Source organism: Ovis aries, chromosome 2 (assembly GCF_016772045.2).
Source record: "Ovis aries strain OAR_USU_Benz2616 breed Rambouillet chromosome 2, ARS-UI_Ramb_v3.0, whole genome shotgun sequence".
Lineage (NCBI taxonomy): Eukaryota > Metazoa > Chordata > Mammalia > Artiodactyla > Bovidae > Ovis > Ovis aries.
Genome location: NC_056055.1, coordinates 84,090,361 through 84,106,718, shown reverse-complemented (window position 1 = coordinate 84,106,718; position 16,358 = coordinate 84,090,361). Strand labels below are relative to the sequence as shown.

At 36.8% G+C, this 16,358-nt stretch overlaps 1 protein-coding gene across 13 annotated transcripts in view; it reads right to left on the bottom strand.

Annotated features, from left to right (window-relative positions):
• The window catches only part of CCDC171 (coiled-coil domain containing 171), a 352,484-nt gene that overhangs the window by 275,164 nt on the left and 60,962 nt on the right, over positions 1-16,358 (bottom strand). For 8 of the 13 annotated variants that reach the window (XM_004004388.6, XM_042243466.2, XM_060409499.1 and 5 more), the window contains 2 exons: positions 10,137-10,229; positions 2,849-3,009 (listed from right to left, as the gene is read on the bottom strand). In XM_004004388.6, coding sequence (XP_004004437.1) covers positions 2,849-3,009; positions 10,137-10,229 — 254 coding nt within the window. Of the gene's footprint in view, positions 1-2,848; positions 3,010-10,136; positions 10,230-11,623; positions 12,671-16,358 lie in introns of those variants that run through there. The other 5 variants (XM_060409497.1, XM_060409501.1, XM_060409496.1 and 2 more) reach the window with 2 other exon arrangements.

Here is a 16,358-nt window from a genome sequence, read left to right as displayed (position 1 = left end):
AGTCGCTTCAACTGTGTCTGACTCTTTGCAATCCCATGGAATGTACAGCCTGCCAGGCTTCTCTGTCCCTGAGATTCTCCAGGCAAGAATGCTAGAGTGGGTTGCCATGCCCTCCTCCAGGGATACATCTGTATATTCTACCTATATATATATAAATATATATTCCATCCAAAATAGTTTCACATAGGAATATTCACTGTTATGAAACTGTTGACCAAAATTAAAACTCTGAATAACACACAGTCTTTTCCTCCTGCCTTTTAACAAGATTCCCACCTAGACCTACCTGGGAGGAAACAGAAGTATAAAAACCGTAGCCACCTGCAAGGGTCAGACAGCATTTCCTCTAAAACCTCTTATCACCAACTGCTAAATCAGTTCTACCCAACAGGTAAAACAATCTCCTACCCCAGCACTCACTGCTCTCAAAATTGTACATTAAAGGTATTATCTGTAAAGATATTATTGTAAAGGTATTATTTACCCTAAAGACCTAAAATATCAATTCTCACTTTGAAATACATTATCCAAAACTTAGAAATACTTTGAAAAATTAATTATTGAGAATTCACGGCTCTAAAAGATTTTAAAGAAGATTCCTCAAAAAGAATCAAGAATACAAGTAGTCATGTATGGATGTGAGAGTTGGACCATAAAGCAAGCTGAGTGCCGAAGAATTGACATTTTGAACTGTGGGGTTGGAGAAGACTCTTGAGAGTCCCTTGCACTGTGAGGACATCCAACCAGTCCATCCTAAAGGAAATCAATCCTGAATATTCACTGGAAGGACTGATGCTGAAGCTGAAACCCCAATACTCTGGTCACTTGATGCGAAGAACTGACGCATTGGAAAAGACCCTGATGCTGAGAAAGATTGAAGGCAGAAGGAGAAGGGGATGACAGAGAATGAGATAGTTGGATGGATGGCATCACCACTCGATGGACATGAGTGTGAGTGAACTCTGGGAGCTGGTGATGGACAGGGAAGCCTGCTGTGTTGCAAGCCATGGGGTCGCAAAGAGTCAGACACAACTGAGCGACTGAACTGAACTGAACAAGTAGAAAATCAAATAACTTACCTAATCATCCCTCATGTCATCTTATTCCTTCTCAAACCACAGATAAATGGAAAGGAGGTGGCTGTCATATCATACACAATGAAACAGAAGACAGGATGGAGGAAGAGAAGTTGAAGGAACTACTGATAAGCAGTGGGCTTCAATTACTACTTACTGTTTTCTCTTTATTCATTATTATTAATTTATATTACAGCACAGTTATATAGGGATGAAGAACAGACAAAGGACATTATGTTAAAGCATTGAGGATTGTTAGTTTAGTTAGCTTAGTTGGAATACATAACTAGTATTTAGAACTGTTAGTTTCTGCTTATTTGGAACACAAAACTTGAGTAAAATTTTTCAAGCACCAAAAAACACAAGCAATAGCCAAACAAACTCAAGGAAAAAATTTGCTCTGGGGTCCAACTTTAAAAGTACACAGATTAAAATCTTAGAGCTTAAAAGTAAGTGGGTATCTTAAAAATTCTTCTCATCTAATTTGCAGGACTCAAATCTTCAGTATATGTGATAAAGAATCATCTACCCACTGTTTCGAACTTTCCAAGGCAGAGAGCTTACTAGTTCCCCCAAAGAAGCCCATTATTTTATTGTGGGAAAGCTCTGATTGTTGGGAGTACAGTTACAGGTTCTTACAGGTTTACTAGTAGGTCATAATCATTACCTCAAAGCAACAGTAAAGAGGCCTGTGCTATACATAAAGGCCCTTCAAACATATTTAAATGTGCAGATTATATGGTTCAAAGGAAATAAAAGGGTACAAGTCCTTAGAATAACATTCACAGAATATCGTTTAAATCATTCTAGAGGAAGCAAGAAAACTCAGTAAAAATTACTCATTCAATGTATTATAAGCATTACTAATGAAAGTAATTACACAGTTTTAAATTTTTCAAACTTCAGCCTTTCAAGTGCCATCTTTATCATTTCTGCCATACAACTCTAAACAATGCTTTTTTAAAAATTAACTCACATTATAAGTTAAATGAAGTATTTTAAAAGGAAACTTTATATTACATCTGTAAATGGAAAACCATTATCTGCCATAAGTAGAAATGATCATTAAAATAAATATATAACTAATGTATTGACCTATTATCATGTTATATACCAATGGTGGTACACATTTCTCTCTCTGAGAGGAAATGGCTTAAAACATGTTCTATTATTTTTGGAAACATATTGAGGCACTATAAACTTCTTAAAGTATTTCACAGGACTTTTCAGATGAAAGAGTTCTGAACTGAAAAAGATTAAAATCAATAGGAGTGAGAAAGATCCTGACCCTCCCACTAATAGCTGTGTGTCCTTACCCTCTTTAGGCTCAATTTTCACATCTGTAAAACAGGGCTAAAAAACTGTAGCTACCTCATGGGACACTAAACAAATTAGACAAAGCCATACAATGCTAGGTATGAAGTGAGCCACATACACGCTAGCCCCAGTAGAGTATTACTCCTACTATTATTTTTACAGCTTGAGAAAATCTCAAACATTACCCATTTACCACATAGCTCACTTAGAAGACCTAGAAGTCAAGGCCTTAAAGATACTGTATTACATCAGCAAACACAATATAAAAATACATTAACATATTTACTTTCTAGTGTAAGAAAGTATTTCTGCATTTCTGAGACTACTTGGAATTGCCATAATGCTTCAAAACCCAACAGAGCACTTCTATATTTACCCACTACTTGCATTCATACTCACGTAGATTTCATAAACTCTTAATATTAATTTAGAGAGTTTTCCAGTATAACACTTACACGTTTAGTTTTGCAAAGCTCTCCTGTGCATTATGCTTTTCTCGCTCATATGCACTTTCAACTTCTTTGAATTCATTCTTGATCATTTCCAAATCGGCAACAGCTTCTGCTTGGCTGGCCTTCTCTACCTGCAAAGCTCCTTCAAGGTCTCGAATCCGTAACTATCAGATAACAGAAAAGTAATTGAAGCAAGCGAGGAAACACTTGTACCAATCTCAAATTGAATAGAATACTTTATCAAACAGCTGAGTATCATTCATCCAAACAAGTCTTTCTTTCTGGTTTTCGTTTAAAACAAGGAAAGTAAACAAGAGGCAGTTTATTCCCTTTCTCAACATGTGTAGTAGAAAAGAAGAGTGGAAGAATATAGACTTAACTGTACTATGAAAAAGGACAGGCAGATACAATATAACCCGTCCCATCAAAGCGTCTAATTTTGATCTAGTAGCTCATTCGGACATTCCTTTATAAACATAATAAATTAGAGAAAACTGGAGGGAAGTATCCTTCCCCTCTTTTGAGAAATATTATTATATGGACATCTTTATAAGCCTAACAAAGCTAATAGATCTTTTTACTCTTGGGGATTTCTTACTGTAGAAAAGTAAAATTTTATTATCAAACAACACTATTTGACTAAAATATTTATACGTGTAATATGATATCTGGGATCTTCTTCAAAACAATCTTGGAGTGGAAGAGTAGAAGAGGGTTAATAGCCAAAACACAACTGGCCTGTGAGGCAAGTCCTGAAGCTGAGTGATCAGTACACAGGAAGTTCATTTTACTCTTCTCTCTACTTTTGCATGTATTTGAAATTTTACACAATAATCTAGATTTCCTGCCAACAGTAGAATGGATAAAGTGCACACCCACAGAAGAATAACTTATAGCTGTAAAAAGGCAACAAAACAACTTCTGAAAAGTTCTCCAGGTGGTTCTCTATGTAGTGTTAATATATACTGGGAAGAGCAAAGTCCAGATCATTATACGCAGTATGCTGTATTTTGGAGGGAAAAAAAAACAAGGAAAGATAGCAGGCAAGCGAGGTAAACAACAGGGGGGACAAGAATTAAATAAATTTTTGATCACTTAATTTTGTTTTGATTTTTGAACTACATGGATATTTTGTCTTTTCAGAAAATTAAGTTCAGAATAAAAAATATAGTTTGCTAAAACTCAAAACAGGAGAGAGGTACGGAAAAAGTGCTTTAACTAGACAGAAAATGTGCTTTAGAACTATAAGACTCAGGTTTGAGTCACAGCTCTACAAATAAACTTAAGTGCCCTTTGGCGTGTTAAACTCAAAATGCCTGAGGATCCTCATCTGTAAACAGTAAATAATGACAAAAAGAATATATAGACTCTACAGGGTGGCTACAAAGATCTAATGGGACCATATCTATTTAATATTAATATGTATTTAACATTAAATATAAATACATAATAATTATTTACTAAGTGTTTAGATAAATATTTTAGGTACTTAATATGTGCCAGGCAATGAGCCAATGCTCATGATATATGATACAATTATCATGTCTACAATTATACATGATACAATTATCATGAAAGTACACAGTCTTAGCTCTTGATGGGAGAGGACAGAGTAGCACAATGTGGCAAGTGCTTCCTGTCACAGCAACAGGCCCAAAGGGAACTCTGCAGGACACAAGCCTCCCAGGGATAGCAAAAGAAAACCTGAGTTAGGAAAAATGAACTCACCAAGAAAGGAAGCCTGGGAAACGCTGCATAAATAAAGCCACACAAATAAGAATCACCAGAATTACTATTTCTAACTATCCAAAAATACTTTAATTGAAACATTTGTTCTCTTACATTAAACTAAGGTAGCAGACTAGATATGGCTTTGTGTATTTTAAAATTTGATCTTTCAAATTTTATTTTTCTTTGTTGTTATGTCTAAGTCTACAGAAGAATAGACACAGAAAGATCTTAATGATGCAGATAACCACGATGATGAGATCACTCACCTAGAATCAGATATGCTGGAGTGCTAAGTGGGCCTCAATTAGGAAGCATCACTATGAACAAAACTAGTGGAGGTGATAAAATTCTAGCTGAGCTATTTCAAATCCTAAAAGATGATGCTGTGAAAGTGCTGCACTCAATATGCCAGCAAATTTGGAAAACTCAGCAGTGGCATAGGACTAGAAAAGGTCAGTTTTCATTCCAATCCCAAAGCAAGGCAATGCCAAAGAATGCTCAAACTACCTCACAATTGCACTCATCTCACAAACTAGCAAAGATTGCTCAAAATTCTCCAAGCTAGGCTTCAAAAGTACATGAACCAAGAACTTTCAGATGTTCAAGCTGGATTTAGAAAAGGCAGAGGAACCAGAGATCAAAACACCAACATCCTTTGGATCACAGAAAAGGAAAAAGAATTCCAGAAAAACATCTACTTCTGCTTCATTATACACTAAAGCCTTTGACTGTGTGGAACACAATAAACTGTGGAAAATTCTTAAAGAGATGGGAATACCAGACCACCTGACCTGTCTCCTGAGAAATCTGTATGCAGGTCAAGAAACAATAGTTAGAACTAGACATGAAACAACAGACTGGTTCAAAATTGGGAAAGGGGTACATCAAAGCTGTATATAGTAACCCTACTTATTTAACTTCTTTGCAGAGTACATATGCGAAATGCAGGGCTGGATGAAGCACAAGCTGCAATCAAGATTGCTGGGAGAGGGGATTTCCCTGGTGGTCCAGTGGCTAAGGCTCCATGCTCCCAATGCAGGGGGGTAGGGGTTTGATCCCTGGTCAGGGAAGTAGATCCCACATGCTGCAACTAAGACCCAACACAGTCAAAGAAATAAATAAAAACAAATGTTATTTAAAAAAAAAAAAAGATTGCTGGGAGAAACATCAATAACCTAAGATATGCAGATGATACCACCCTTATGGCAGAAAGCGAAGAACTAAAGAGCCTCTTGACGAAAGTGAAAGAGGACAGTGAAAAAGTTGGCTTAAAACTCAACATTCAGAAAACTAAGATCATGGCATCCAGTCTCATCACTTCATGGCAAACAGACGGGAAAACAATGGAAACAGTGACAGATTTTATTTTCTTGGGCTCCAAAAATCACTGCAGATGGTGACTGTAGCCATGAAATTAAAAGATGCTTCTTCCTTGAAACAAAAGCTCTGACCAACCCAGACAACATATTAAAAAGCAGAGACGTTACTTTGCCAACAAAGGTCTATCTAGTCAAAGCTATGGTTTTCCCAGTAGTCATGTATGGATGTGAGAGTTGGACCACAAAGAAATCTGAGCACCGAAGAATTGACGTTTTGAACTGTGGTGTTGGAGAAGACTCTTGACAGTTCCTTGCACTGCAAGGACATCCAACCAGTCAATTCTAAAGGAAATCAATCCTGAATATTCATTGGAAGGACTGATGCTGAAACTGAAACTCCAATACTTTGGCCACCTGATGTGAAGAAACTTATTCACTGGAAAAGACCTGATGCTGAGAAAGATTGAAAGCAGAAGGAGAAGGGGAAGACAGAAGATGAGATGGTTGGATGGCATCACCAACTCGATGGACATGAGTTTGAGCAAGCTCCAGGAGTTGGTGATGGACAGAGAAGCCTGGCGTGCTGCAGTCCATGGGGTCACAAAGAGTTGGACACTACTAAGCGACTGAAATGACTGATGTCTAAATCCAGTGTTTATAAGTAAAATGACATATCTAGAAAATATTTCGTCTACCTGCATCAGTATGTTCTTTCAGAAAATATGTACATTCAATCACAAATGATAAACCAATCCAACTGAAAGAAAAGTAGACAGACAACTCTGAGTCAGCTCTTTCAAATCTGCTTTCTCATTTTTATGATATAATATCTAAACAAATTTAATAACAGAATATTTCAAGCATATTTTTAACTACAGTTTATGATAAGATGGTGATTAATTACAACAACTTAGTTGTCTCATTTGCTTTTAAACTAGTCTGAAATTGAATTTTACTGGGTATACCTCAGAAAACACTTGTGAATATTTCAGTTCAGTTCAGTTCAGCTGCTCAGTCGTGTCCAATTCTTTGCGACCCCATGAACTACAGCACACCAGGCCTCCCTATCCATCACCAACTCCCGGAGTTTACCCAAACCCATGTCCATTGTGTCGGTGATGCCATCCAATCATCTCATCCTCTGTTGTCCCCTTCTCCTCCTGCCCTCAATCTTTCCCAGAATCAGGGTCTTTTCAAATAAGTCAGCTCTTCGCATCAGGTGTCCAAAGGATTGGAGTTTCACCTTCAACATCAGACCCTCCCATGAACACCCAGGACTGATCTCCTTTAGGATGGACTGGTTGGATCTCCTGCAGTCCAAAGGACTCTCAAGAGTTTTCTCCAACACCACATTCAAAAGAATCAATTCTTCGGCACTCAGCTTTCTTCATAGTCCAACTTTCACATCCATACATGACCACTGGAAAAACCATAGCCTTGATTAGATGGACCTTTGTTGGCAAAGTAATGTCTCTACTTTTTCATATGCTGTCTAGGTTGGTCATAACTTTCCTTCCAAGGAGTAAGCGTCTTTTAATTTCATGGTTGCAGTCACCATCCGCAGTGATTTTGGAGCCCAGAAAAATAAAGTCAGCCACTGCTTCCCCATCTATTTCCCATGAAGTGATGGGACCGGATGCCATGATCTTAGTTTTCTGAATGAATTTAACTCAGATGACCATTATATCTACCACTGTGGACAGGAATCCCTTAGAAGAAATGAAGTAGCCATAATAGTAAGCAAAAGAGTCTGAAATGCAGTACTTGGATGCAATCTCAATAACGAAAATATGATCTCTGTTTGTTTCCAACGCAAACGGTAATCCAAGTGTATGCCTCAACCAGTAACGCTGAAGAAGCTGAAGTTGAATGGTTCTGTGAAGACTTACAAGACCTTCTAGAATTAACACCCCAAAAAGATGTCCTTTTCATTATAGGGGACTGGAATGCAAAAGTAGGAAGTAAAAAAACACCTGGAGTAACACAAATTTGGCCTTGGAGTACAGAATTAAGCAGGGCAAAGGATAATAGAGTTTTGCCAAGAGAATGCACTGGTCATAGCAAACACCCTCTTCCAACAACACAAGAGAAGACTCTACACATGGACATCACCCTCATGGTCAATACCAAAATCAGATTAATTATATCCTTTGCAGCCAAAGATGGAGAAGCTCTATACAGTCAGCAAAAACAAGACCAGGAGCAGACTGTGGTTCAGATCATGAACTCCTTATTGCCAAATTCAGACTTAAAAAAAAAAAAATTCAGACTTAAATTGAAGAAAGTGGGAAATACCACTAGACCATTCAGGTATGACCTAAATTAAATCCCTTATGACTATACAGTGGAAGTGAGAAATAGATTTAAGGGACTAGATATCATAGACAGAGTGCGTGATGAACTATGGACAGAGGTTCATGACATTGTACAGGAGACAGGGATCGAGACCATCCCCATGGAAAAGAAATGCAAAAAGGCAAAATGGATGTCTGGGGAGGCCTTACAAATAGCTGTAAAAAGAACAGAAGCAAAAAGCAAAGGAGAAAAGGAAAGATATACCCATTTGAATGCAGAGTTCCAAAGAACAGCAAGGAGAGATAAGAAAGTCTTCCTCAGAGATCAATGCAAACAAATAAGAGGAAAACAATAGAATGTGAATATTTATAGATATATGATTCAAATATACATTTTTGGTTTTTTCTAAGCTATACTAAGCTGAGAGTATCAAATACTAATTTTTAGCTATATGAATGAAAATATACATTTAACAATTTTCATTATTATAGCTAATAACTATATATAACTGGTTATACAACTATTGAGTCTGAGTGAACTCCGGGAGTTGGTGATGGACAGGGAGGCCTGGCGTGCCGCAATTCATGGGGTCACAAAGAGTCGGACATGACTGAGCGACTGAACTGAACTGATACAACTATTATGAAAAACTTAAATCTGAATTCAATTTCTTACATGAATTAACTTCAGCCTTATTGCTTATTAATACTATTTTGAGGAATTCACTCATTTTTTCTAAAAAAAAAAAGCTTAATGTACATAAATTTGCTTTCCATGCTGGTGCACTCAAATATATGGGCCTGAGAATTTTGCAAGTAAAAGGCATTTCATTAAAGATAAAAGTAAAAAAAAAAATTGTAAAATTCTTATGAAATTAGTTGCATCTCACATTAAGACCTGTTTAAATACTAAGATAAAACTCTGCAAATCCTATTAATTAAATTTTAATACAGGAGAAGAGTCCAAGTCTTTTTTTAAAATACAAATTAAATGATGGAACTTGGGACTTTTTTAAGATTTATTTTTCTGTGCAACTAATTTTAAAGTCTTTATTGAATTTGTTACAATATTGTTTCTATTTGATGTTTTAGTTTTTTGGCCATGAGGCACCTGGGATCTTAGGTCCCCTACCAAGGATTGAACCTGCACACCCTTCACTGAAAAGGAAAGAAACATCCAGGAAAAGTCCCCAGAACTTCGACTTAATGCAACTTTACATAAAACTATTTACAACAAAGGCTGCAGGTAAGACGTGGTCCATGGCAGTGGTTGACAACCTGCAGCTAAAATGCCTTTACTAATCTTCCAAGTTCCTTCTCGTTCTGTAAGCCCTAGGGAAAAGGCCACTTTCCTTAAGATGCCTTCATTCCATTCTCCTCTCAGATTTACTCCTTCTCTTTATTATGCTCCCACAGCACTTCAGGATTTCATATTTCTATCTTTATATCAGCATAGAGGTACACAGGATCTCTGGTAATGGAATGTTTAAGTCCCAAAAGGAGCCCATTCATCTTTATAACTTCAGCTCTTAATATAAAAGTGCATATTTTTAAATGGTTTCAAAAAGAAATCATGCCATGACTGTTGATAAAAAGAACATTCTTATGAGCAAATCTTCCTGTAACAGGCCAGATGGCAGACATATTAGACTTTGCAGACTGTGAGTGTCTGTTGCAACTACTCCACTGTGCCAATGCAGCACAAAAGCCACCATACACAAGATAAAACTTCACAGGCACACATCCTGGGTGAGATTTGGCCTGTGGGGTGTAGAGTGCCAGCTCCTCTCTAATAAAGACTATCATCAACTATATCTTTATAGTAAATAGAAAAACATGGGTCTCATCAATATGTTACCATTCAAAACACACACCTTAGCTCTCTGAACATAACGCTGTTTTTCCTAGCTTAATAAGATCCACACAAAAATGTTGTTTACATCGTACCTGAATAATTTCAGAATTAAATTTCGATTCCAAATGTGCTGCTCTTTCTGCTTCAATATTTTCTTCTAATTTCCTCACTCTCAGAGTAGTTGCCTGAAAACATTAAAAGTTTAAACTCATAAACATTGGTATTTAAACTGAATAGAGGCCACTACATTGTAATGAACACTAGATTACTACAGCCTCATTTTTTTATTTGCAAGAGTGTAAAAGTCATACTGTAAAAATCATGCTCAGGAAAAATGCCCCAGAGCTTGCCTTCTTTTTCTTCACTAAGTAATACTTTACATATAATAAATTGGACAGAATGAAAGTATAGAACTTGGTAAGTATTGTGTGTGTGTGTGTATATATATATATATTTATTTATATACCCACAAAATCATTGTCATAATCAAGACAGGAAAATACTTCCATCACCCCGCAAAGATTCCTTGCATCCCTTGGTCATCTCCTCATCCACGCCCGTGCCACCTCGCCCGCATCCTCAAGTGCCCAGTGATCTGCTTGTAGTCACTACCGATCATTTCCTGCTTTCCAGAATTCAATATAAATTGGATCATAGAGTGTACACTCTTTACTGCCTGGCTTCTTTCTCCTCACAGAATTCTTCCCTTCATCCACGTGGCTGCACATATTAACAGTTCACCTCGTGTTGGTAAAGTGCTCCACTGTGTTGATACATCACAACTGGTTTCTCAGTTCAACAACCGACGGACATTTGAATTGTTTCCAGTTTGGGCTATACAAACCGACCTGCTGTGAACATTTGTGTATAAATCTTTATCTTTTGTTTCTCTGGGGTCCATAGTGAGGGACAGAATGACTGGGTCAGATGGTAGGTGTACATTAATGTTTTATGAAACTGCCAACCTGTTCTGCAAACTGTTTCCAATCTCACCAACACTTGGCCATGGTGGCATGGTCATCTTTTGAGTTATCCGGGGGCCAGGGTTAGACATTCAAATAGGAACATAATGGTATCTCATTTCAGTTTCAATTTTCATTTTCCTAATAACTAATGACACTGAGCATCTTTCTATATGTTTACTTACCATCTGTACATCTTCTCTGTTGAAGTTTCTGCTTAAATCTTTTCCTCATTTTTTTAACTGGGTGTTTTCTCTTATTATTGAATTTTGAGAATTTATTACATAATCCCAATACAAGTCATTTGTTGGATATGTGATTTGCAAATATTTACTCCCAAATATTGTCTACGGCTTCTCTTTTTATTCCTTAACGTCAGTGTCTTTCACATAGAAGCTTTCATTGTGACAAAGTCTAATTTATTAGTTAGGGCTGTGTGACTAGGCTATGGGACCACCATGCTGCACATGTCTCAGGATAATACTAGTAAAGAAGAGCCACACCTAGGATTCTATCAAATACAGACAGTTCATCAGTAACAGAGAAAGACACTACTAATTTAATTTCCTTTCTTGGATAAAATTTGGGCTAGAAAGGTCTGTATTCATTGTACTTACTCTATCATTTAGCCTTCTCTGAAGGTTTTTTAAATGCTCGGCTTGATTAATTTGATTTTTCCTCTTTTCTCCTGTCTTTTCTTTTTCTGCACATAGACAGAGCTGGTAATATATCACAACCAGAAAGGACATACATAAAAATAGGATAATCTTAAAAACTAATCAAGCAGTCTGTGGAGAATAAATGACTATACTTTTCTTTGAGCAAAGCATATTCCCATAATGTCTGCTACAGTCCAGAATCTAAACACAAAAAGATGAAAAAAGAAAAAAAAAAAAAAACCAAGTGCCCATCAACTGATGAGTGGATAAACAAAACATGGTATATCCACACAATGGAATATCATTTGGCCATTAAAAAGGAACTACGTACCAACACATGCCACAACAGAGATTAACCTTGAAAACGTATGTTACGTGAAAGATGCCAGATACAAAAGACTACATATTAAATAACATCATTTATATGAAATGGCCAGAATAGGCAGACCAGGAAATCCATGGAGACAGAAAGTTGTTTCCAGTAGCTGGAGACATGGGAAGGGAGGAATGAGCACTGACTGCTAATGGGCATCAAGTTTCATACGGGAGTGATTAGGATATTCTGGAGCCAGACAGCAGTGATGGTTTCATAACCCTGAGTTGCATACTTTAAAAAGGTGTAGTCAATGAAACATAAACTATATTTCAATAAAAAATAAAAGAATCCTTAAGTGCAAGAACTAGTGACATTTCAAAGAAGTGACAGCCATCTATGTCCAGCTTCTTGATTTCTGTAAGAGTTCCTCTCAATGCTGACTTTGAATCCTTAGAATAAGGAATCTCCACTGCTTGTTCGTATAAAACATGGTATATACCAGAGCAGAAAGATTCTTATGGCTAGACAGATTAAAATCAGTATTATCCTAGGTTGGGCCAACACTAGTAAAAAAAAAAAAAAATTCTTTTAATGTAATGCCACAAGATGAAGTTCCTGTCCTTGAAGAACTAAAGCCAACTTTTTCAATATTCAAAATAGTTGTGTTACGTTCTGCAAGCCAGAAGAAGTCTAACAAGTGTCGAGGAAATTATCCACAGTCATTGAGAATAAAGATCAAAACAGGCAAAAAGCTAACAGAGGGCAAAGAGAAGAAACCAGTCTAATAATATTAAAATATTTATATTTTATATTTCATATTCAAAAGGTATCTACATAATTTTATCAAGTGTTATGTTTTATTAAAATACAGACTATTCAGTGTTTCCATGGTAAGGGTCAACAAGTCTTCATTTTTCATGTACTATTGTCATATTAATTTACCTGATTTTACTCCAAAAGTCAATTGGAGAAGGCAATGGCAACCCACTCCAGTATTCTTGCCTGGAGATTCCCAGGGAGAGCAGAGCCTGGCGAGCTACAGTCCATGGGTCACAAAGAGTCGGACACAACTGAGTGACTAACACATACACACACACTCCCAAAGTCAATAGGATTTTTTTTTTGCCTAAACCAAAATCAAACAGGTTGAAATAATAAACCAGAGATCACATTTCATACTTTCCTATTTTAAATGAAACATGCAAAAGAAAAATTTATAAATTGTTTATTATTACTAAAAGAATCAGTAAAGACAGCAAAAAAATCTTCATATCTTTAAACAAATTTCTTCAAAGAGTGCATTTTGTTGACAGACATAATTAAAATGTTAGTCGCTCAGTCATGTCTCACTCTTTGTGAGTCCATGGACTGTAGCCTGCCAGTCTCCTCTATCTACTGAATTCTCCAGGCAAGAATACTGGAGTGGGTAGCCATTCCCTTCAAACAAATTTTTTTTTAAATCTTCTAGTCTGGTGAATTAATTCTTATATCCAGCAGAGGGTGCTAGAGGAACATCAACTTGCTGTTCACAAATATTTTTCTCCAGTATCACCTAGAGAACTAACATAACAATCATAATCTGACTCCCATTAGTCTCCCATCCTAATATAATCAGCAAAGCAAGAGCAGAAAGAATAACAGAATTCAGATCAAAGTACAAAATCCAACACAAATTCATATACGCCATCAGCAAATTTAACTATATAGAAGTTTGCTTGTAATACAAAGATTATACTATATACTGTCTGTCCCCTAATACTATGAACATCGGAGTTCTTTATGTGACAAAAAATGATCACATATTTTATTATTTATTAGCTGCTTGTCACATCCTTTCTGACTTTAATATACTACCAACGGATTTTTACTCCAGTAAATTCTATTATTCATTGTACCCAATATTTTTTTAATTTTATGATTTATATCTCATTAATCAAATAATGGAAAAGGTCAGTTTTCATTCTAATCCAAAAGCGAGGCAATGCCAAAGAATGCTCAAACTACTGACAACTGCACTAATCTCACACGCTAGTAAAGTAATGCTCAAAATTCTCCAAGCCAGGCTTCAGCAGTACATGAACCATGAACTTCCAGATGTTCAAGCTGGTTTTAGAAAAGGCAGAAGAACCAGAGATCAAATTGCCAACATCCAATGGATCATGGGAAAAGGAAGAGAGTTCCAGAAAAACATCTACTTCTGCTTTATTGACTATACCAAAGCCTTTGACTGTGTGGATCACAATAAACTGTGGAAAATTCTGAAAGAGATGGGAATACCAGACCACCTAACCTGCCTCTTGAGAAACCTGTAAGCAGGTCAGGAAGCAACAGTTAGAAGTGGACATGGAACAACAGACTGGTTCCAAAGAGGAAAAGGAGTATGTCAAGGCTGTATATTGTCACCCTGCTTATTGAACTTCTATGCAGAGTACATCATGAGAAACGCTGGGCTGGAAGAAGCACAAGCTGAAATCAAGATTGCTGGGAGAAATATCAATAACCTCAGATATGCAGATGACACCACCCTTATGGCAGAAAGTGAAAAGGAACTAAAAAGCCTCTTGATGAAAGTGAAAGTGGAGAGTAAAAAAGTTGGCTTAAAGCTCAACATTCAGAAAACGAAGATCATGGCATCTGGTCCCATCACTTCATGGGAAATACACAGGGAAACATTGGAAACAGTGTCAGACTTTATTTTTGGGGGCTCCAAAATCACTGCAGATGGTGATTGCAGCCATGATGTTAAAAGACACTTACTCCTTGGAAGGAAAGTTACGACCAACCTAGACAGCATATTAAAAAGCAGAGACATTACTTTGCCAACAAAGGTCCATCTAGTCAAGGCTATGGTTTTTCCAGTGGTCATGTATAGATGTGAGAGTTGGACTATGAAGAAACCTGAGTGCCGAAGAACTGATGCTTTTGAACTGTGGTGTTGGAGAAGGATCTTGAGAGACCCTTGGATGCAAGGAGATCCAACCAGTTCATCCTAAAGGAGATCAGTCCTGGGTGTTCTCTGGAAGGAATGATGCTGAAGCTGAAACTCCAATACTTTGGCCACCTCATGAGAAGAGCTGACTCATTGGAAAAGACTCTGATGCTGGGAGGGATTGGGGCCAGGAGGAGAAGGGGACGACAGAGGATGAGATGGCTGGATGGCATCACTGACTCGATGGACGTGAGTTTGACTGATCTCCGGGAGTTGGTGATGGACAGGGAGGCCTGGCGTGCTGCAATTCATGGGGTCACAAAGAGTCAGACACGACTGAGCGACTGAACTGAACTGAAATCACACTAAGCCCAATTAGATAATCTGCTCCACTTAAGAAAAGTGAGCGTTCATTCTTTGAATAAGGTAACATACACAGAAAATGGCATTCTATGATAACACAGGACATGAGCCAATTCCAGTTCAGCAGCAGAACTAACCAAACACATCCAGTCCATATTTGCTCCCCACATCACATCTGCTCCCACGGCTTCCACAGGCCTGCTCCAAAGTTTCACAAAAGTTATGAAAACATGCATACAATGAATTTGCTGAGAGACTGGGCAAAAACAGTTCCTACTATTATACATTCTCGCCTCCTCAAGTATACCCAGTCTTGAGGATTATATATGAACTTCAAGGGATCAGTCAAGCAGAAAAACCTTCATATATGACATGCAGTCTATTAAAATGGACATCAAGAAAAATAAGGGAGGAAATATCACACAAGTACCACTAATCAAAGATTTTTCAGTAGTGTGCTATACAGTACTGATTCCAAAAAGAAAAAACAGTTGTACAAAATTTACGCCAGAATGTCAATAGCTGTGTAAATAGACAGTGGTTCTTTATTTAACTTTTGTTTCAGATTTCATCACCTGATATTTTCCACTAATGAATACTTCTAGAAGTAACCAATATAGTAATAATCCATCTTCAAGAAGATGATTCCAATGGGTTGATTAATTCTATAATGGTTACTTTAAAGGTAAGTATATATATTATATTTTAGTGGTCATAAATAATATATGTGTGTTAACAATTAACTATAATACTACCTGTGTGGGGAAAAGCAAGACTAGTTACTATACTTGGAGTCCTTAAACTGAAGATCTCAAAGTATCTTATGTTATCAAAAAAGATATCTTAAAAAGTAAAAATCTCTAAGGAACAGAATTTACGAGCCACAAATTCTGATTAGCAGCGTAATAAATTAATTTAGCATCTTTAAAATCATCTTTACTTTAAAATTTCCAGTTTTAAAAATCTGTTATGAACATAGATACAAAAATGTATAATACTTATAAGCACAACAGTATAACCCAGGTGATTTCATTACTTATCACTTATAGTTGGTAATAAACACAAATAAGTATTTAAAAACCATG